This window comes from Spermophilus citellus (assembly GCF_964194105.1).
Source record: "Spermophilus citellus genome assembly, chromosome: 9".
Classification (NCBI taxonomy): domain Eukaryota; kingdom Metazoa; phylum Chordata; class Mammalia; order Rodentia; family Sciuridae; genus Spermophilus; species Spermophilus citellus.
In genome coordinates, this window is record NC_138191.1 from 58850129 (window position 1) to 58874783 (window position 24655).

At 33.7% G+C, this 24655-nt stretch overlaps 1 protein-coding gene across 9 annotated transcripts in view; it reads left to right on the top strand.

Moving 5' to 3' along the window:
* The window catches only part of EVI5 (ecotropic viral integration site 5), a 214385-nt gene that overhangs the window by 161887 nt on the left and 27843 nt on the right, over window positions 1-24655 (top strand). For 7 of the 9 annotated variants that reach the window (XM_081305339.1, XM_081305333.1, XM_081305337.1 and 4 more), the window contains one exon: window positions 15408-15503. The exons of 1 other annotated variant lie outside the window; for it this stretch is intronic. In XM_081305339.1, coding sequence (XP_081161465.1) covers window positions 15408-15474 — 67 coding nt within the window. In that variant the 3' untranslated portion in view covers window positions 15475-15503. Of the gene's footprint in view, window positions 1-1349; window positions 1418-15407; window positions 15504-24655 lie in introns of those variants that run through there. One more of the 9 variants, XM_081305340.1, reaches the window with a different exon arrangement.

Sequence of the window (24655 nt, forward strand, 5' to 3'; positions counted from 1 at the left end):
ATTACTTCTATAGTATTTTGCGGAGGGGGGTTATGATTTGTTTTTGATACTGGAAATCAAACTCAATTACAGTATTTTTAAAATTTATTAATCACATCAATAGGAGAACATTTAAACCATGGTATATTCATACTCTAGAATATTTTACTTCCTTTAGGAAGAATAAGGAAATATCTTTATAAGACATTAAGTGATTAAAAAGCAAATTATGGGAGGGGCTGGTGTTGTGCCTCAACAGTAGAGCGTTCCCCTAGCGTTCCCTTAGCGTGTGGGAGCCACTGGATTTGTTCCTCAGCACCATATAAAAATAAATAAAACAAAGGTGTATTGTGTCCAACTACAATTAAAAAATATATGCATATATATGTGTGTGTGTGTATTATCTATATATTTTTTAAGCAAATTATGGGACTGGGGTTGTGGCTGTGCGGTAGAGTGCTTGCTCAGCACATACGAGGCGCTGGGTTCGATCCTCAGCACCACATAAAAATAAATAAATAAATTAAGCTATTGTGTGCGACTACAACTAAATATATATATTTTTTTTTAAAAAAAGCAAATTATGGACAGAGTATTTGTCATATTTCCACTTGCATGAATTAAATAATTTATGTAGGTATCTGTATATGAGTGTTTATGTAAAGTGTGTGCATGTGTGTTGAAGACATAGAATATGCTTATCTGTACATTTTAAATATATAATGAGTACATTACTATACATGCATTTAAATACATATGCATATATGTTTTTGTTACGTATAGTGATCTCCATCAAAACTGTTGAAATATTCACCCTGGACGTTATAAAGAGCTTGATGCACAGGAGTAGCAAAGGGTAGGAGCTCACTCTTTATATGAATTATACAATTATCATAGTTTTCAAAATGCACATTCATTTAAATAACTTTTAAGGTAACCATTGCTAGAAAGAATATAAGAATCAAAATTCCCAAATAATTATAAGAAAAAAGCAACAAAGGAACCTGGTCAACTTAGCAAAAGTACAGCACTTGTTCTGTGGCTCTAATGTCCCCAAGTTGTCTGGATCCTACCTACTTCTGTGATACCTCTTTTATTTTAAATTTTTTTTTTAGTTGTAGATGGACACAATACCTTTATTTTATTATTTTATTTATTTATGTGCTACTGAGGATCAAACCCAGTGCCCCATGCGTGCAAAGCAAGCACGCTACCACTGAGCCACAACTCCATCCCCTCTCTGGTACCTCTTAACCTACATTTCCCTTTACAAGTTGATTGAAGCAACATCCACTTTTTTGTGTTTCTCAAATAAAGATCTTTCATTCCTACATTAAGGCTTTTGTTCTTTTTCTTTCCTACATTTGCAGTTTCCTTGATCTTCTCATGGCTGATTCCTTCTCATCATTTAAATCTCAGCAGTTACTGACTCACAGATTTTTCCTGATCATCATATAAAGTAGGACCCTTACTTACTCTATGTCATCATCATATTTTACTTTTGGTTGGGGGTACTGATGATTGAACTCAGGGTCACTCAACCACTGAGCCACATCCCCAGCCCTATTTTGTATTTTATTTAGAGACAAGGTCTCACTGAGTTGCTTAGCTTTTGTTGAGGCTGGCTTTGAACTCGTGATCCTCCTGCCTCAGCCTCTTGAGTTGCTGGGATTAAAGGCATGCACAGCCACTGTGCTCAGCTTTTTTACATTTTTAATGACTCTTACCCGTGTCTGAATTTATCTTCACTTTAAAAATTAACTTTCATACATTTTATACATGTATTAGAACTTTGTCATATTTACTACTGTATGCCTATTACCTGGCATTTAATAGGTACTGAAAAATTGTGCTGAATTAATTCTTATAAAGGAGAAAACAGTCACAAACAAGAGGAACATTCTATACCATTAAGAACAGGTACCAGGTTCTAATTATAGACAATCCTCAGACTTAGAATTTTTCAACTTTATGTTGATGCAAAAATGATATGCTTTTAGTAGAAATGAGACTTCAGATTTTGAATTTTGATGTTTTTGTGCTACTGATATGCTGAATACTGTTGTCTCCCAAGTAGCAGTGAGCTGCTGCTGCTCATCAGTCACATAATCCCCAAGGTAAACAACCAGTACTCTGCAGTGCTGACCTGTGATGTTCATAAATTGGGTTTATTAGATATACTTTGGATTTTTACAGTCGCTCATAACCCCATTATAAGTTGAGGAGCATCTACATTTTAAATAAATACATATTTACATATTTAAATAAAGATACATTTATTTATATAAATGTTGCTCCAGGGGTAGATTAAAACATCTCAGAATTACACCAACCATCTGACAAAAAAGTAAATAATAATATTTTCCACCAAAAGCAACCTGAGAAGAAAAGGAGCATAACCTAATGCAATAAACTTTAAAAATGTACAGCTAACAAAATAAATAGGCAGTTATAGAGCAGAGAGCCCCAGCTTCCTAAGTCATGGCTTCCTAAGTCAGCTGTCTGTCCCCTCCTGTCCCACACTCCAAGCTCTGTAGGCAAGTCAGCAGAATCCTAAGAGAATTCATTCACATCCCAAGGGTGGAGAGAAAGAAAACAAGTGTTTAATTTTCCAACTGGGAAGTGGTAGAGACCTCTTCAAGAACCAAGGCAGTGAGAGAGATGAGACATAGACACCTGTCTTAGCTAAAACGAAGGCCTAGAGCAACCATCATGCTTACTTTGGAGATACACTCAGAATCCTAAACTTAGCATGGGGGATATAATCCCCCAATTAAATGGTGCAAAATATCTAAGAACATCTCAGAAGAGTAAATAGAGCCCTAGTTTAGCCAGGCTCTTTCTCTCCTTGTGCTGTTCCCTTAGTTGAAAAGTGAGAGTGAATTTGAGAGTGGAAGACAAAGGAAATGGATCTCAAATGCTGCAGAGAGTTATTGTTAGCCAAATTATTAGAGCATTTGGAACACATGGACAGTCATATACTATGAACATGATGAAAAGAGATGGCTTGGCATTATGGTTTATGTTATTATAACAGAGAAAGAGAGAGCATTTGCAAATCAAAAGTTCCAGTGGGGAGGATAGGTATTTCAAGGATAAGAAAGGAATTACAGTGACTTCACAGTGTAAAAACAACATAAATTTAATAAAGTTCAGATATCAAAAAACAAGATGGTAATACGAGGTCAACAGGAAGATTCTAAGAAAACAAACTGAAGCCAGCATATTATTGCAGAAATTACAAAAGTTTAGTCTATTCAGTGAATAAAATTATATTCAGTGGATAATACTAAAATGTAAAAAATATTGGCATGGAGGAAAAGCTTGAAATAATCAGAATAAATAAAAAGTATAGAACTATTAGCTAACAGACATAGATGACAGATAACATAACAATAAGTATAATTGGTATTCTGTAATATACATAAGATATATTCAAAATAAAAAACAAGTCAAGCACAGTAGTGCATGCTTGTCATCTCAGCAGCTCAGAAGGCTGAGACAGGAGGATCCCAAGTTTGAGACCAGCCTCAGCAATTTAGACTCTGTCTCAAAATAAAAACGTAAAAGTTCTGGTGATATAGCTTAGTGGTAGAGTGCCCCTGGGTTCAATCCCCAATCAAAGGAAGGAAGGAAGGAGGAAGAAAAAGAGAAGAGAAAGATAAGTTAGTTAACCACTGAGTGAGTACATTTTAATTTAACAGTCCTAGTGAGGCTGGGCTGTGCTTACATCAAGCCTCCTGTGAGGAGAAATACACTTAAGGTTCCATTGGGGAGGATAGGTATTTCAACGATAAGAAAGGAATTACAGTGACTTCACACAAATACAAAGGGGCCTTGCTACAAAAAGAGAATTTATTATTTTTGTTTCATTTTGGGTTTTTTTTTTTTTTTCAGTTCTGAGGGTCAAACCCAGGGCCTCAGGCATGCCTGCTAGCACTGTGCCACTGAGCCACATCTCTAGCCTGTGAGAATTTATTTCTTAATCTGGATAAAGTCTTGTTTTAAAAGAAGAGGATCTGGAGTAACAGCAATAGGGGTAAAATGACAAAAAGAGGAAATGATTTTCACATTGATCCAGAAAAGCCTTTTGGAATTAATTCTTGAAAAAGTTTTGGTATCTGATTCACACCACTGTCTAAAGGACTTGTCAGGATCTTAATTTAGCTAGTATGACAGTGTTTATCATTAGCAAATAGAATATATCACCATACATCTTTTTCTTGTCCAAAAAAGACACAAAAGAGTGCCTATTGGTCCTATTTGAAGTTTAATTCTGTGGTATCCAAGAAAAGGCCAAAGAATAAAAACAGAGATGAATCTTTTACTGAGCTAACTCCCATAAGTGAAAAATGAGGAATCAAAATAATTCCATTATATAGAAGATGAATCAAATTTTCTTCAGCTACAGAGTTTTCCAGCCATGTGAGCACTTTCAGTTAACAAGGTAAAACTTAATGAGTGCCTATTTGATACTTTTCCTTTTATAGCAAGTCTTCTCTTTCTTAGAGGTATTGTGGTTGGTGGAACACTAACAATATACTTTTTCGGAATTTTAGTCCTATTCTATAGAATACTTTTTCTCAGTGAGACAGATGACAAAAGTAACAGGTTGATCACTTCTGAACCTTTTAGCTAGGATAAGTGTAGTATCCATTCTTATCAGTTTAATATCTGATATATCCTCTATTCAAGGACAAGTTATCAAATGGATTTGGAGCAGGGAGATGAAATAAGAGCTTGCTCTACCCTCTCCATATATCCCCCTGGTATTGCAGTCTTCCAGGAACAGTGTATCCCCTTGGGGGGAAGATAGATAGCTAAAAGTCTTTTATGTATGATTAAAATGATACCAAATATAGACAGAGTTATATTTTTTTGTTTTGTGGTGCTGGAGATGAACAAAGGGCCTTATCCATGCTATCCATGCACTGTACCGAGCTTCACCCCCAACCCTGGAGAAAATTCTTTGAATTTCATAGGATTAAAAAATTAAACCTAGGCAGCATGATGGCACATGCCTGTTATCCCAGCCTGTCAGGAGGCTGAGATAGGAGGATTGCAAATTCAAAGCCAGCTTCAGCAATGGCGAGGCACTAAGCAACTCAGTGAGACTCTGTCTCTAAGTAAAATACAAAATAGGGCTGGGAATGTAGTTCAGTGGTTGAGTGCCCCCAAGTTCAATCCCAATACCAAAAAAAAAAAAAAAAGCAAAAACAAAAAACCATAAATAAATAAATTCTATAGGTTAGTCTCTTACTAAGAAACCAAAAAAGCCTGGTTGTGGTGGCATACACCTATAATCCCAGCAACTTGGGAGGCTAAGGCAGGTGGATTGCAAGTTCAAAGCCAGCTTCAGCAACTTAGTGAGACCCTAAACAACACAGCCAGACCCTGCCTCAAAATAAAATAGAAAAAGGGGATTTGGGATATGGCTCAGTAGTTAAGTGCCATGGGTTCAATACCCAGTACAAAAAAAGAGAGAGACCCAAAAAACCCCGCAATTACCAATATTTATTGTTTGTATTTTACTAAATATTTGTAATAGGTAAATAATAAAATACATATATAAATAACAAAATATATATTTACCAGTGTATTATATAAAAAGCTGTCTTCTAGTGCTATTCTTATAAGTTTTCTGCTTTTAAGATATTTAATTTTCTTTGCCTATGTCTTCCATAACTAACTCCCTTTATCTAAACAACCTTTTACCATATATATATGTCATACCTCTTTGGTTTGAAAAAGGAATAAAACTATTCCTTAGAGTTTCATTGGAGTAGGAGGTTTTTCTGTTTTAGCTTGAACAATACATTCTTCAAAAAAGCTAAGTGTCATGAAAAACAAAAAATACAGAAGGGACTATCATACATTAAATGAGACTAGGGAGATATAATAACCAAATATAGCATGAACCTTAGTTTGATTTTGGACAGAAATAAAACATTTGAATCATTTGGGGAAAATTTGAATAGGAACTGTATATGTTCAATGATATTACGAAATTACTGTTAATTTATTATAATGGCATTTGGTTACATAGGACAGTTCCTTATAAGATGCATTTTGGAGTTTATAGTAAAATGTCATGATATCTGTAATTTATGTTCAAACAGTTCAGAAAAAATATGTCTGCATACATAAATACATTGCGTGCATAGTATATGTTGGATTATGAATAGAAAGAACAGAAGCTAATATGGCAATATACTAATTGGTAAATAAAACTAAAGGGCATATGGTGTCATTTTATTGTTACTTCAGCTCTTCTATAGATTTGAAAATTTTGAAAACTAGAATGTAAATAAAAACCTAGATCTTTTATATTTGCCTCCTGGTCTAGAGTGCTTTCTACTACCTCACTGTTACATCTAGTACATTAACTAGATGTTAACTGGTTCAGTTCTCAAAAACTTGTTAATGAATTGTTTGATCATATAGGGTATTTAAAAACCCACATCTTGAAACACAGCTTTTAAAATCAGCTATCTTCCTGTCAAAGGAAGTGTTCTTCCTGTGGCAAGATAGGGTAAATTATAACCAACATTAAGAACATAGATAAAGAAACAAACAAGAATGGCCTTTTAGACATGCTTATTACAATTTCTTTTTAGCAAAATAAACCTGAATAAATTTATACATTTAAGCAGGTTTGAAGTTCTTTTCTTTCTCTTGCCTTTTTTAGTGGTTATGCATTACTAAACCCGCTTTCTCCCCAAACACTTGTTCAGAGCAACTTAACATCATACTCATCTTGGTTTTATTGCACTATAACATACAAACACATGTTGCTTAGAACCATAGAAAATACTTTTTTAAATTTCCTTTTTAATCTTCTGGCTTGCTGTACCACCACATTTAATTATTCAACTTTTAAATGGTGTATTGGAATGCAGTAGATGTAGGTAAAGTTACCTCTGAATAAAATATCTACTTCCTACTACACAGATAGTTTTTCTACTTTTTTTTATTAGTTGCTCAAGACAATACAATGATTTTGACATATCATACATTTGATTCAAATAGGGTATGAATTCTCATTTTTCCATGTGTACAGATTGCAGGATCACATTGGTTATACATCATGTGTATACATACAGCATTCCTAGTGTCAGTTGTATTCTACTGCCCTCCCTATCCCCCCCTCTCCTCCCCTCCCCTAACATCACTTTTTCTATTTTTTTTTTGTGGGCCACACTTGTTGGTTTTTCAGTAAACTATATGTGACACACACTAGGCACATCTGTCTCTTCCTCTTCATTTCTTTTATTGTGGGAATAAAGTAGGTGAATGTATATGGCAAAGGCCACTAGTAGTCCAGGTAGTTGAACACAAAAATCACTGCTCTTAGTACAGTATTCCTCTATACGCACACTTGTTATATTAGAGAATATAGCTTATTTTACTATGTCAAACCGTTGGCAAATAAATAAGTTAAAAAATTGGAATATTTCCCTCATTTATTTTCATATCTCTTTACAAATATTGATGCTTCCAAGTGCTTAAAGAATTATTTTCCTGGTCCCCAAATCTTTGGTTTTTCTTCATTCTTTAAAACAGTTACCTTAGTTATTGGTCATAGGGGTCATGTGTGTGGAATTTTCTCAGATCCTAAACATTTTGTTTAGTTCCTCATCATACCTTACCAAACTTTAAAATAATATTTTCTGTTTGAGAGCTAGGTTAACCAAGAAAAGGATTTGAGTTCAAAATTGAACCAACCCCTGAAGACAGGGAACTGACCAGCTGAAACTTAACATGGAAATAATGTGAAGTGAAACTGATAGCAGAATTGAAAGAAATTAAATTAAGGACTCTTGACAGTTTCCCTCTATTTATGTTTTAAAATATATTCACTCTGGAAATGTGGAGAATATATGTAAATAAGTTTATGAGTCTTGGTCATTTACCATGGTGCATTTTTGTTATATGTAAAGTTAAACTAAAACATAATAAAATTAAACAGGGAAAATACTATTGGACATCCTTAGGAAATAGATTATCCTATTAGGAATTTAATAATAGTGGGATATGATTATTGTATATATTAATGGCTTGTACACAGAATTTTGAATTAGTGTTTAAAAAGGGTTGATTTTCTTATTAAGACCACTGTATTTCAAATGTAGCCTACACTATGGCTATATCAGAGCAGATTTCAAAGCATACTGATTTTCAGGACCCCCTTCCAGTTATTTAGAATTCAGTAGGTCAGGAGTCTGTTTTCTTCATCTTTATGTTTATAAAAATTCCAAAATGATACTTCTCCACAGTCATCTTTTGGTAACCATTGTAATATTTCCTAGGTTATATTTTTTATATTATTGTATTCACTTAGCCATATCTTTAAAAATATTTATTTGGGTAAAAACTTTATTTTGGACAACACAGATGCCAGTTTATACTGGCCTAGATAATAAAGAGGACTTATCGCCTCATATAATTAAAAAGTTTAGAAGTATAATATACTCTGAAAAGGTTTAATTTGTGCTCCAATACGTCATTAACCATGATACTATAGACTGCTCTCTTTGTCATTTCTGCCCTCAAAAGGTTTTCCTCCTTATGTAAAATTGACTAAAAAATGAGCTTTGTTTAGCTGGGGATATAGCTCAGTTGGTAGAGTGCTTGCCTTACATGCACAAGGCCCTGGGCTCAATCCCCAGCACCACCACCACCACCAAAAAAAAAAAAAAAAAAAGAGCTTTATGTCCATATACAAATTGAGTATCCCTTATCCAAAGAACCATGAAATCAAGGATTGGAATTTTCCACTTGTAACATCATGTTAGTGTTCAAAGAGTTTTAGAGTTTGGAGCATTTCAGATTAGAAAAGCTCAATGTGTATGACTAAATCTTAGTATAAATTAAGAATTTATTAAAACAATATAGCTTAAAAATAGTGTCAAGTTATAATTCATCTCTGTAATCTTTTTTTAAGTTATGTTCATTTCATCCCTTTTTTAAAATATAGATTTTTTTAGTTGTAGATGGACACAGTATATTTATTTATTTATTTTATATGGTGCTGAGGATTGAACCCAGTGTCTCACACATGCTAGGCAAGCGCTCTATCATGGAGCTCTAGCCCCAGCCTTCATTTCTGTAATCTTTTGCAGTAGATTTTGTGGTTTTTCCTGTCTCCCATTATATAGTGTCAATAGTATTGAAATTATTCCACCCTAACCGCATAGGTAGGACCTGATTTGTAGGGTCTAGACAAAACATAATAATCACATCTTGTTTGCAGTTATTGATTCAGTGGTTGCTCAAATAATGTGACATTCACAAATTTTACTCAGTTATGGTGTATAGCTTCTTTTTAAAAAAGTTTCTTGGGCTGGGTTGTAGCTCAGTGGTAGAGTGCTTGCCTTTCACATGTGAGGCTCTGGGTTTGATCCTGAGCACCACATAAAAAAATAAATAAAAATAAAGATATTCTGTACATCTACAACTAAAAAAAAATTTCTTTTTAGTTGTTGATAAACCTTTATTTTTATTTATTTATATGTGGTGCTGAGAATAGAACCCAGTGCCTCACACATGCCAGGCAAGTATGCTACTGAGCAATAGCCCCAGCCCTGATAGTGTATAGCTTCTTATTCTGGATGTTATTATAGGTTGAGCATCTCTAATCTGAAAATCCAAAATGCTCTAAAATATGAAAATTTTGAAAATAACTTGATGTCATGTGTGCAAATTCCACACCTGACTTTACATGACAGATTGCAGTCAAATGAGGTGTGCTGAGAATATTGTATAAAATTACTTTTAGCCTATGTGAATAGGAGTTTATAAAACATTAATCAATTTCATGTTTAGACCTGAGCCCCACTCCTGAGATATCTCACTATGCATATGCAAATATTTTTTAAAATCTGGTACCCAAAACACAAACATTTTGGAGGAGGAATACTTAATTTGTATTACTTGTCAGTAGTAATACAGAACCTTATTCAGTAGAACAAAGGATAGATTTTTAAATGAAGAGTCAGTAAGTAACCTTTAGAAGATGTGACTTTTTATATATGTAAATGAATTACAGTGTGGACCAGTGCTTACTTTTTATCAGATAGTGGGAAGAAATGGGAAATGAATTGTTTTATGTAGTTTTTACTTTATAAGATATTCATCTACCATCTTGGCAATTTTATTTTTTTATAAATTTCAAAGTAAGTTACATTGTTATACTTTATCCTTAAACACTTAACATGCATATCATATCATTAACTAAGTTCTTGTTGACATTTTGTATAAGAGCCTTATAAACAAAACTGTCTAGTTTAAGGCCTTAAAAGGAATCATTATTATAGACATCATAATTGTAGTTGCCAACATCCAAAAATATATCAGAGAGTGAAATGTACATCTATGCCTTTTACAAATATTACTTTATGCTCTTTTGATGTAAAGATTCATTTATGATGAGACAAAAGGTATGCATTTAAGGTCTCCAGTGAAAGTACAGAATATCAAAATTGTTGATATTGAGTCTCTTTTTCTTTAAGTCTGTTACTTTCCAATTAGTTGTACTTAGGAAACCAGCTAACTGGCAATCTGTTGTTATCAGCTAGACCAAAAGAAAACCTCAAGAAAATGCAGGTTTCTGGTAAATTTATTAGTATAGCTGACATTTTCCCACCTGCTTATCAGAACAAACATGTGGACACTGTTTGAAAATAGAAAGCTATAAAAATACTTGGAAAAATCTAAATCATTAGATAATTAACTGTCTCAGGCTGCATGCAGTGGTGCACGCCTGTAATCAGCTTGGGAGGCTGAGATAGGAGGATTGCAAGTTCAAAGCCAGCGTCAGCAGTGGCAGAGGCACTTAGCAACTCAGTGAGACCCTCTCTCTAAATAAAATACAAAATAGGGCTGGGGGTGTGGCTCAGTGGTTGAGTGCAATCTCTGGTACCAAAAAAAGAAAAAAAAAAACAAGAAAAAGAAAAGCAAGATAATTAACTGTTTCAGAAATGAAATAAAATTGATACCCACTTAGAATATAGTAATTTTTTGTATGCTTTTGGTATTGTAAATATATATTCCAGTTGAATACTTACAGAATATCCTAAAAGACTTTGAAGTAACATCTTAAATGACAGCCTGTTAGAACAACATAAAAATCACAGACTTTTAGATAAATAGTAATTTGAACATTTTAATTTATTAAATAGCATTTAAGATAATTCTCACTTTTTACTTCTGTTTTGAATTTTTCTTACTGCAGGGTCACTGCTAGAACCTGGAACTGCCTAATCAGCTTTCCTATTTCCTCAGTTTACCAGTTTTGCACTCAATTGTTATTCATTTTGTGTATGTATCTTTACAGAAGCAGTAGTTTAATGGAAATCATAGTCTGGCTTCTTGCATGTAAAATTTTGCATAAGAAACCCAGCATTATGTTTTATAAAGTTATACTTCAATCTAAAAGGACAACTGTATACAATTGAACTTAATCAAGTAATAAAATGTTTTCTCTTTGAAACTTTGACTTTTTCCTTAATGAATAAAAGACACCTAGGGCTGGAGTTGTGGCTCAGTGGTAGAGCGCTTGCCTGGCATGTGTGAGGTCCTGGGTTCCATCTTCAGCATCATACATAAATAAATAAAATGAAAGGTCCATTGACAACTAAAAAAAATTTTAAAAAAATACATTCAAGGAACTTTTTTTAAAAGTCATAAAATCTAACAGGGCTTCTTTGTTTCTTCACAAGCATCTTTTCAGTGTCTTTAAAAATTTTTTTTAATTGTTAATGGACATTTATTTTATTCGTTTATTTATGTGTGGTGCTAAGAATCAAATCCAATGCCTCACACATGCCAGGAAAGTGCTCTACCACTGAGCTACACCCCCAACCTCAATGTGTCTTTATTTTTTTTTCAAGTTAAAAACACTCCATCTTTTTTATTGTTAATTTTCTTAGCTGTCTTTTTTTTCATTAAATACTATCTTTTCTCCAAGAAATAAAGTATTATAATAAAGCTTGTAGCTAAACCCTACTAATAATCATCTTTAGAAGGAAATAGATCTCTAAGGATACTTTGTTGCTTTTTAGAAAACAGATTTAAATGATTCCTAAATTTCTTCAGAACTTTTTTTCAATTGCAATTTTGCCATGAATTACTGTTACTGTCAGTCTACAGCCTTTCAAACTTAAAGTCTTTCTGCATTCTTCAACTTCTTCCTTAAAATGTTAGAGCTTACCTTGGGCTTTGTAGGTTTTTGTTTTATTTTTACTTTTTTACTTTTTTATACTGGGGGTTGGACCCAAGGGTACTATATTATGGAGCTTCGTCCCCAGTTCTTTTATTATTATTTTTTTTTTATACAGAATCTCACTAAATTGCTGAGGCTGACCTCAAACTTGTGATCCTTCTGCCTCAGCCTTTCGAGTCTTTGGGATTATAGGCATGCACCACTATGCCCAGCTTACCTTGGGCTTTGTCATTTTATTTGCTCTGATAATTTTATCACCTTTTATTTAATCATTTAAGGGAATGAATATGATATGATGCCAAATTAGATGACAACAACAACAAACACCAAAATGACAGCTGAACACAATATGCAAATAAGTAACCCTCATTAGTCCTTTTTGTAAGTTCCATTTACATAGCCTGCTCTGCCATTTCTCTTGTTACATGTGGGATTTGGAGAATATATTCTATAAGAATAATGGTTTAATTTATTTTATATCAGTGAGCATTCTCCCCCCTTATACTTTTTTCTCTTTACTGAATTCTTCCTTCCTGCTTCACTCATTTATTCCTGTCCACTTGGCACCTTCTCCTCCACTTTGAGGATATATAGGATTGAGAATGAGTAAGTCTAATGCCAATAAAAATCTTAGGATGATACAGTTATGAAACAGATTTTTAATGTTTATTAGTCTTCTATTGTTCTGTTGTTATTGTTCTATGCCTTTGAAATATTTTATTTTAAAAGTGGGATGATTAAAAATAAGATGCAGACATAAGTATATGCAAGTGGTATTAGACAGCTATAAATCGATAATTATGGTCATTAACTTAAGGCCATAAATGCCTATGGTTGTATTTCTTCCCTAATTCCTTATAGATTATAATTCACATTTAAATCAGCAGAGGCTAAAATAAATGACATAAACTTCTATAACAAATCCAGGAAAGCTAATTTGCTTGGACTGTTGCTTAAATCTCTCCCATCTACTTCATTCTCATATTCAGAATACTATAAATTAAGGTAAAAATATATCAACTGTCTGTGTCTCCTAGGCAACTAATTTGCTCACTTTTTCATTTACGTTTTCTCACCTATGAAGCAGGAATAATAATAGTATCTATCACACAGAATTCTTACGATCATTATCCCCAAAGGGCATAGAACAATTCTAGGTACATAAGTGTCTCTATCCACCAGAGCTCCACAAGAGAATTAGGCCCTATAGAGAAAAATGATTTGAATTAGTTCTTGTACTAGGAGTACCTAGTAAGTACCAGTTCAGATGCATAGGAATTATTAAATCATTTACTTGTAATAATGCTATAGGCATCAGGGCTTAATTCCTTTGAGGAACCTCAAGTGAAAAGGCCTCATAGGTGCTCAGAATATTTTAGCTATTATTATTTTGGTTGCAAATGACAGAAATCCATTTTCAAACTGGTTTACTTAGTTGTTTCCTAAGTGAAAAAACAAGGAAGGCTTCAGAGATGGCTTTTTAGAATTCTGACTATCTCTACCATTCTGTTGGTTTTGGCCATTGGGTCAAACTAAAATTTCTAACTAAATTTTCAAAAGAAAAAAATTACTTTTTTTCTTAATTATAGACTTATGGCTAAAAATTATGTTTTTAGAACATATTTAAGAAATTAGCATATTTGAAATATAGTAGTTTCTAAATAAGAGTTCATTCTTAGATAATTGTATCTGGTAGTTATATGTTTAAATATATAAGAAAAATATTAAAGTCCTGGAAAAGCTATATTTATGCTTTTTTATCTACACTAATATTAGTTACATTGACCCAATTTATTAAGGTTTTTAAGATAAGCTGCCAAAACAAAAAGAACAAAATCATAAAACAAAAGGTGGGGTGTACAGAAATAACTTGAAGAAGGGATTTTGAAGTACAGACCAAAGGTAGTTAAGGATACATTCAAGGTGTCAAGGACAGTTAATTCAAAAGAGCAGACTTATAGGAGTGATGCCTTGACTTCACAGGGTAGCTATCCATTCTGTGGCTAGAGCAGTTCCAGTTATTTCTTCTTCCAAGGATGTTAGGGGAAATAAAAAAGTGGATGTGGACTTGGAGAGGTCTAAACCAGATTTCCAAGGTCCCCTCTTACTGTGCTTTTGAAAAAATAGCAAGAGGAATCTCCACTTTGGAAAATGCTCTTCCATTGTAACCCATTGTTCTCAAGGCAGTTATACAGGCCCTAAGACACATTTGAAACCTACTTATAAAAAATGTAAATACTCAGTACTAAGGTTACATTTATAGAGATTTCAAAGCTGTCTAAAATTATAGTGTACATCTTTTTTGTTCTATGTGCACCAATATTGATGATCTTCAGGTTGTATTGTTGGGAGAGATCAGCAAAGTGTAGAACAACATGTTTAATGTCTTTTGTATGGGTAAAAATAAGTGAGTATGTGTTCATGTGTCTTATACATTATATATGCACAAACTATCATGGGTAGACTACATTAAAAAGCTAATAACAATAGTTATCTCCATGGAAGGAAACTGATTAGTTGGTAACTGTTAAAAGTAAGCCCGTACTTTTCGGTATTGGATATTTAGCAGATATCTCTGATCAGAGCTTCAGAACATTCTAAGCATCCACACGTGGCTTCCTAATTATAAATAATCTGGAGATATCAAACATAATTATGAAATTATGTTTTTTTTTAAGTACCAGGGTTTGAATCCAGGGGACTTTACCACTGAGCTACATCCCCAGTCTTTATTTTTAGTTTGAAGAGAGGGTCTTGCTAAGTTGCTGAGACTGTCCTCAATCTTGGAAACTTTCTGCCTCAGCCTCCCTGAATTGCTGGTGGTTTTACTCTTTTAAGCCTATTAGCTGAAAAGTTCACATTTGTTTTCAGGTAGTATAGGGAAAAGGTAGGCTGCATGTGGTGGCACACACCCGTAATCCCAGCAGCTTGGGAGGCTGAAAGAGAAGCATCAAGGCCCACATCAGCAACTTAGCAAGGCCCTACACAACTTAGTGAGATCCTCTCTCAAAATTAAAAATAAAAAGGGCTGGGGATGTGGCTCAGTGGTTAAGTACATACCCCTGGGTTCAATCCCTGGCACCCCCCCCCAAAAAAAATACACACACACGTACGTATACTTATGCTGCTCTAGATCTTGAAATATTTGAGTACATGCTATGAAAATTGTCTTTTGTTTTTGCTTTATTGTATTATCACAAAACAGAAAGAAGAAGGAAAGCTTCAAGGACAGCTTAACAAGTCTGATTCTAACCAGTATATTAGGGAACTGAAAGATCAGATAGCAGAGCTGAATCATGAGGTAAGTGATAAATTTTGATCTTCACATATTTCTTTCTTCCTTCCTCTGTATTGTAACAACACTGTATTACTGGTTGTAAGACTGAGACTTTTATGTTAAATTCTATCTGAATTCTTGATTATAATTAATAATAATATTTTAGAAGATTATCTTTTTGCAAGTATTCTTCTGTTCTAATATTGCAGATTTGTTTTCCTTCAACTTCTGATTATGACCTAAAATGATCAATTAATATTTTCATGAAAAATATTTTTATTGTTGTTGTCTGAAATTCTTTGATAGTTTTCTTAGGTTTCAAATTTGCCTCAGTTAAACGAAAGTTTTCCTTACAGATATAGAACAGGTTCGTGGAACTTAACTGTTGTGGGTAGAGGGAAGTCTTTTTACTCTTGCCTGCCTTTCTCCCTCATGGTGGTATTACTGAGATTGCAAAAAAGGATACTTGCCTAACATCAGTTAACAGATTTCTTAGTATTTGAATGCTTTTTAAACTGGCACTACCTAGAATCTGTGAAATCCAACCCATGAAATTTTCCTAATTTTACTAGATATTATACTAGTTTATATTACTCAAACTAATGTGTTTTGACACGAGAGATACTCTGTGAATGTGGCTCTTAAGTTGACTTCCTTATTCTTTATTATTTTCTAATGACAAATATCTGGCAACACAAATAAAAAAGTATATTTCTTATTTTGATTTTTTTATAAAATAGTGTTTAGTTACAGTGTTGAGATTTGAAAGAGTAGCATAAACTTGATTTGTTAAGAAAATAAAAGAAGATGAAAGAAACTCATTTTGGCTGCTAAATGATTTTAAACCTCAAAGGAAAAAGTTTAGAAATTACCCTTTCCTGATATTACACACTTCAGTTGAAGTCTGAGTGTTTTTAGGTAATACCTCCTGGAGGTAGTCAATCTAAGAGTAAATTCCAAGTGAAAAAGAACCAAACCATAGGCAAAAAGATAAATATTAGATGTAGTTCAATTCAATTTATCTTGAAATACTAAGGATCATTCCTGTAAATATTAATTTTTAGCCATGATAACATTTGAAGGATTCAGTATTCTATGTAATCTTTACCTTATTGTGTGCATTTTTATAATCTTTTTATCTATAGCATGTATGAAAGAAAACAGTTACAAAAAAATAAGCATATTCTAGAAATCCTTATTCTTTTGAAAACCCTACAAATTATTCCTTGTGTTTGAAAGGTATTCTCAAAGAAAATTGTGACTAAAATAAACAATCTCCCATTTAAATTTTTGAGGTCTAGTAATAAGGAATCATTAATGTTGTTGAACTTTTAGAAAAAATTACATCAAGATTGGCTGATTGATTAATTAAAAATTACATCAAGATTAGTTTTATTCTAAAACTAGCTAAAAAAAATCAGTCAACAAACTTTAATTTTGCTTATTATATGACCTGACTAAAAATAATAGTATTTTTTTTAATGTGGCACTTGTGAAAGCAGTTTCTTTTCTTATACAAACATGAAAACTAAACACAATAGAATTTTCTTCTGTTAAAGAGTCAGATGGTGCTGGGCTCCAGTGGTGCACACCTGTAATTCCAGCAACGGCAGAGGCTGAGGAAAAAGGATTGCAAATTTGAGACCAGCCTTGGTAACTAAATAAGACTCTTGGCAGTTTAGCAAGATCCTATCTCAAAATTAAAAAAAAAAAAAAAAAAGAAAAAGGAACGGGGGATATAGCTCAGTGGTAAAGCACTTCTGGGTTCAAGCCCCAATACCCCCCCAAAAAAAAAAAAGAGGAGGAGGAGGAGAACTAAATCATGCAAATTAAAGATAACAATTTGTGATAAGATGCTAATAACTTCATGGTTCAGAATAGCCAAAGTCCTGGGCTTACGCAGGCCCTAGTCAGAAGTCATGGGAGAGAGATGCGAATAGTACAGTACCGCTAGGGACCACACATATAAGAGTTCAGAGGTAAGCATGAGAACAAAGTTGGGAGTTTAGAGTGGGTGAGATTCAACTAAAGGATAAATTGACTAAGTTGGACTAAGGCATAGGAAGGAAGAGTAAACTAAGCAGAACCAGATTGTGGTAATTCTTTAAAGCTAGAAAAGGTAATATGAAACCATTGTGGGTATTCACTTGGAAGTTCTTTTAAATGAAAAATAATGATATTTTCTGAGCATATTTTATTTTTCACCTGTTTAAAAGTTTTATCACTGAAGACATAAATGACAACAAGTGAAAAATATAAACCAAGTATTGATTGTGTAGGCTTTCTACAAAAATTACTATTGTAATTGCTATTTTATTGTTGGATCAGCTCTTTTGAAGTGGTTAAATACAGGGCTGGTGATGTAGCTCAGTGTTAGAGCACTTGCCTAGCATTTGCAAGATTCTGGTTTGATCCCTAGTCCCAAAAGAAAAGTGATTAAATACAGTACCTCTTTTTTATTCCACTATTTTCATTGTTTGATAGAGCACTTCACAGTTTAAAAAAAGATAACCAAAGTCAGTCTAATTTCTTCAATTTAACATTTGTATATTAGAATTTTCCCTAATCATTGGCTTTCAATATGAAAATTTACTGCAAAATATCAATAATTGTATTTTGAGAATTTGACTGTTAATAGTCACTTTGTTCACTGATTTTTTAAAATTTCTCTAAATATTGAAGAAAATGTTGATAAAAACTTTACACTTTCATCTTCCTGAAGACAACTATGACCCTTTAGCATAGTCAGCTGGATGAAATAATGAAGTAGGTTATTTTTATGAGTAGCTGAATACATTGTTATTCTATAAAATAATTATTATTTATAGACTACCTACTATGAGCATAATATTGTGTCAGACACTTTGTAGTTATTATTCCTAACCCTCTTAATAATCCCATCTGAAAGTGGTCCTCATTTGCATGTGTGTGGAAACTGAAACTCAAAATCATTATCTTGCTAGACATTATATGAGCAAGAAATGGTAGAATCAGGATTTAATTTAATTTGGCTTGTTCTTTTTTAAAAATATTTTTATTAGTTGTTGGTGAACCTTTATTTAGTTAATTTATTTATTTGTATGTAGTGATGAGAATCACATCCAGTGCTTCACCCATGCTAGGCAAGCGCTCTACCATTGATCCACAATCCCAGTCCTGGCTTGTTCTTTTCTATACTGCTTACAGAAACATTAGATTAAAAAACTTGTCATCAGTTTCTAAAATCTGAAGAAGGTACTTACTAACAGTATTTTAACTGTGTTGTTCCCCCCCCCTTACAAATGAATTTTTCATATATTCAAAATGAGTGCTGCAGTTGACCTAGCCACAAGAACTAACTGTCTCTTTCTGTTGGCATTGCAAAGGGAGGTTTATCTGTACTTCCTGCAACTTACTGTGATCCATTCTAGAGCCTTCTCTCACTCCCAACCCCTTGTAATCCTTTATTACCTGATTAGTTTTGCTTCTTATTTTTTACTTATTTTCCATAGGAATTTTTAAAGTTAGAGCCTTTTACACATTGCCATTGCCTTCAGAGAAGCCATTATGTGGAAACCCTTGTTTGCATAGACCTAACAAGAGCTGGGGTTAAATCTTACTGAACTTCTTACCCCTTGTCCTCATAGACAAGAACCTGGCTATCGAAGTGCTTTTTCCTATCCCATCCTCCTACCTATCATCAGAGTACCTGCTATGCACTAGACATTGAGTTTATAACTGAAAATACAGTTTACACTCTTAAAGGTCTCATAGTCTGCAGTGGAAATAGGCATACAAATAAATTGCCACTCGTTATGAGAAGAATTGCAGTGTAGTGACTATCATTTATTGTTCTGTGCCAGACTTTGTACTGTTATACTTGCTATTGTTTATTTAAGTCCTCACAGTAGTCCTATGAAGAAGGTAACATCATTGTCATTCATGTTTTACATGCGATAAAACATGGGTCTGGGGAATAAAGTAACTCCCCACAGTCATGCACTAGTCAGTAAAGAGGTGGGATTTTTTTTTAGTTCAGGTTACATATAACTTATACATATACTTAAGTCCACACACTCCAAGCCCAACCACCATATGCTATGTAGCCTCGTTAGAAATATAACAGGATAAGATGGTAACAACATCTGGGACGGTTTTTGAAAAATTAAATTTGTCAGGCAAATTGATCATCTTGAAGGTTTAAATCAGAAACGTGAAACAAAATTACAAGTTCTGAGAAGTAATAACCACCTCCTTTTGCAACACAGGAGTATCTTCTTAACAGTTGCTGACCACCAAAAACAAATGATATATTTTGTAAATGCCAGGAAAAGGAGGTAGAAGAAGGTTGAAAATATTCTGGTTTAGAAGACAAAGGAAATGTACTCAGGACTCATTTAGATACAGACATCTGGGAAATCAATCTTATGATTCAATCAAATTGTCAGCTAACTAGACTTCCCTGGGTCTTTTTGAGCCTTGCTATCATTTACAGTATTGTTTTATGGGAAAATGCATATTAGCCAACTGATTCAAAAATGTTTTTGGAATACAGATATATTTTTACTTTTTCCTAATAGTAGTGTGATGGTTGTAGTTCTGGTGGATGTTCTAGGAATTACACACTAAGGATGGTTCACTTATACAAAAAGTAGACTATTCCTCAGGTTTTTTGAACATAATGATGTCTAAATAAAATAATCTTAATGTACTTTATGTTCTTACCATTTTACAAAAGCAATTCTAGTTCCGTTTGATTAGTATATTTTCTGTGTAGAGCAAATTTTCTGTATTTTTATTAAGCTTTCTGTGTTGTAGCTGCTAAAAGAGATATTGCAGAACCTTTGGATAATTATTTTAATCTTTGTAAATATTCTGTTAAATTAATATTCATCCCATTTGATAGGCTTAGAGAGATTAAATAACTTGTCCAGGGTCACATAACTTAGTAGTAAGTTGCCAAAGCTAGAATTCAGGACCAGGATGTTCAGTTAGATCACAAACATATTCAACTAGAATAAAGTAAAACCAAACAACCTATATACATTTTTTAAAAGAAAGAAAAATCACTTTAAATTATTTTTTTTAAAAGAGAGAGTGAGAAAGGAGAGAGAGTGAGAAAGGAGAGAGAGTGAGAGAGAGAGAGAGAGAATTTTTAATATTTATTTTTTAGTTCTCGGCGGACACAACATCTTTGTTGGTATGTGGTGCTGAGGATCGAACCCGGGCCGCACGCATGCCAGGCGAGCGAGCTACCACTTGAGCCACATCCCCAGCCCCGACTTTAAATTATTTTTATTCATCAGTACCCTTCCTTGTTCCAGATGGGATTAAGAAAATTTACAAATATTATACAATAGCAAACCACAATTTGAGAAAAAAGAAAGAAAACTACTGTATATATAAAATATGGAAACATGAATAAGACTAATATAAAAATGCATATCTGTGTATTTCCTGTAAATGGGCCTCAAACTTGGCTTTAAGATTTTTAGTAGTCAACACATAAGGGAAATTCTGGTCACATAAACATTTCAGAGTATCTATATGATAAAAACAGACCTACTAAAAGAGCCAAACTCTTTCTGATACTAATATTAAATGCTTTTTTTATATATTGTTTCTTCATAAAGGAGACTGAGCTTGAGCTTTCTGGTTATTATCTTTAATATTGTTTAACATAATTGATTTAAAATTATAAAAACTGAGGTATTTAAATAACATAAATTTTATTTTAAAACTTCCGGATAGAGAAATAATATAGAAAAGTGCCCAAGTCCCAAGTTTATAGCTCAATAAATTATCACAAAGTAATTATACCATTCCTGAGAAATAGACCCCAGAATCCCATTAATACTTTCTTCCAAGGACTTCTCACTCTCCCTCCTCAAAGATAAATATGATCTAGAATTTCTAATATAATAATTTGTTTTTGAACTTTATATAAATGGCTTCTTGGGTTATGTATTCTTTTGCTCAACATTGTGAGATTTTACTACATTATTTTATGTAGCTGTAGGTTGTTCCTTTTCATTGCTGTATAATTTTCCTTTATATAAGTAGTTTATTCTATTGATGAATATTTGGATTATTTCCAGTTAGGTCTATTAAGAACTTTGCTGCAAATAGTTATGCACATTTACATCTCATGAGCAGTAAAGAAAATTCTTCCTGTTCTACATCCTGATCTGCATATGAAATTGTCACTCTTTTTAATTTTAGCCATTCCCAGTGACTGTGAAAAGGTTTTTCATTATACTTTTAACTTCCATTTCCCTGATTACTATGACTGGATACCTCCCCACCCCCAGCATCCAGAACAAGTTTGACATGTAATAGGAACTTCATGAAAATGTTTTTAATGAATAAATGATGTTTGTGAAATACTTTGCAGATAAGGTGACATAAAATAGGAATGTTAAGAAACTTCTGATGTACAAAAATCAGTGGGAAGAATATTTCAGACAGAAGAAGCAACTAGCATGAAGACCCTAGAAAAAAATGAAATGGGCTTTCTGAAAAACCACACTAGTGTGACAAGAGTATAGTGGAGGGTAAAAAAGCGGTATAAAATAAGAGAGTTTGGTGGGATCAGATCACATAAAATGCTTTGTAAGTCAGTATATGTATTTGTTTTATTCCTAGTATAATGAATGGCTAGCCTTCAGATGGTTTTAAGAAGGAAGTGATCTCTTTACTTTGCCTGCTTTATGGTGAACTGATTGTAAAAAAGAAATAATTGAAACAGGGAAATTCACTAAGAATCATTACATTAGTCCAGATAATAGCGAAGGTGGCTTAGAAAGACTGGAGAAGTGGAAATATTAGAATGTTCATGTAGTAAAAGTATGTTTCCTTCATAAGAGAAAGCAATTGATGACTTCATGACTTCAGATATTTTGACTTGAACACATAAGTGAATGGTTGTTTGGTGCCTTTTTTTTCTTTTTCTTTTTTGGTCAAATGAACCTTTTTAAAATTTATTTATATGTGGTGCTGAGAATCAAACCCAGTGCCTCATACAAGCTAGGCAAGTGATCTACCACTGAACTACAACTCCAGCTCTATTTGTTCTTTTTTCTATATACATGACGGTAGAATGTATTTAGACATATTGTACATACATAGAATATTCTAATTAGGATCCCATTCTTGTGTTGTACACAATGTGGAGTTAAACTGATTGTATACAAAGACAGGAAAGTTGTGTTCGATTCATTCTACTGTCTTTCCTATTCCCATCACTTCCTTCCCTTCATTCCCCTTTATCTAATCCAGTATACGTCTCATCTTCCCCTCCCTACCCTCCCTTGTTGTGGGTTAGCATCCACATATCAGAGAGAACATTCAGCCTTTGGTTTGGGGGGACTGGCTTATTTCACTTAGCATGACATTTTCTAGTTCCATTCATTTACCCACAAAGGCCATAATTTCATTCTTTTTAACCACAATTTTTTTAATCCATTTGTCTGTTGTAAGGTACCTGGGTGGTTCCACAGCTTAGCTATTATGGATTGAGCTGCTGTAAACATTGATGTGGCTGTGTCCCTGTAGTATGCTGATTTTAAGTCCTTTGGGTATAGACTGAGGAGTGGAATAGCTGGGTCAAATGGTGGTTTCATTCCAGGTTTTCTAAGGAATCCCCCTACTGGTTTCCAGATTGGTTGCACCAATTTGCAGTCCCACCAGCAATGTATAAGTGAACCTTTTCCCCCCACATCCTTGTCAACATTTATTGTTACTTGTATTCTTGATAATTATCATTCTGACTGGGTAAAATGGAATCTCAGTGTAGTTTTAATTTGCATTGCTCTAATTGCTATAGATACTGAATGTTTTCTCATATTTGTTGACTGACCATATTTCTTCTTCTGTGAAGTGTCTGTTGAGTTCCTTTGACCGTTTATTGATTGAGTTATTTGGTTTTTGGTGTTAAGCTTTTTGAGTTCTTCATATTTCTAGGAAACTAATGCTCTGTCTGAGCAAATGGTAAAGCTTTTCTCCCATTCTGTAGACTCTCTCTTCATATTCTTGATTGTTTCCTTGGCTGTTAAGAAGCTTTTTAGTAACATCCCATTTACTGATTCTTGATTTTACTTCTTGCACTTCAGGAGTCTTACTGAGGAAGCTGGTTCCTAAGCTGACTTGGTGGAGAGTTGGGCCTACCTTTTCTTCTAGTAGGTGTAGGGGGTTAGTGTCATTTTGAATGATGTTAGAAAAGTTAGATGAGTTCTGTTTTGCTTATGTTAAGGTTGAGATTCTCTGAAACATTTAAATGAGAATATCAGGCTGTGGATATGGCTTTCCAAAAAAATTATGTGAATTTATAATGTCACTGCAATGTATATGCTTCCTTATACTGTTGATATGCTGGTTATTCTTCTTTAAAAAATTAAGATTACTAATTAAGATTAAACAACTTTAGCGGTTATCTCAAAAGATGTAGTAGTCATCGTTGTTGTCGTCATCGTCTTTGGAGTAGGAAAGGCATTTTTATAAAGGGGTTTCAGGACCAAGTTCTGAGGCACTCCTAACCTAAAGAGAACAAGCAAAGGAGACCAAAATTATCACTGAGGTTGGAGGAAAACCAAAGAAAGTGGAGGTAAAGGAATCACAGGAGGAAACTTTTTTAAGAAGAAACCATTTCTGGGGCTGGGGTTGTGGCTCATTGGTAGAGTGCTTGCCTCGTACATGCGAGACCCTGGGTTTGATCCTCAGCACCACATAAAAATAAATAAGTGAAATAAAGGTATTGTGTCCAACTACAACTAAAAATAAATATCTTTTTAAAAAAGAAGAAAGCATTTCTGCAGTTATTGTAATTAGATTTTAAATGTCCCTGATCCTTCTGAACAATAAACTTTATTTCTGGCTTTGGGTCATAGCAAGATGGCAGACAAAAAGAAGAAGAAAAAGGAGAGCATCTTGGACCTTTCCAGATGTATCAACCAGACATCTGGGTGACATTTCAGGATGGCCTGGAAGCCAGTGGAATCCTGAAAAGGTTTGACTTGCTCTTCCTCCTTGTGCTTAAAGGAACCATTGAGTACACAGGAGATGTCAACGACTAGTACAGACTCACAGAGGGAGGATACATGCCATCTGGTGGTTAAGGTGGATGGCTCTGCTGCTTATCTACCTGCAAGATGGCATGGAGACCATCCCTACTCCTTCCAGCAGCAGGAACAGGGAGCTTC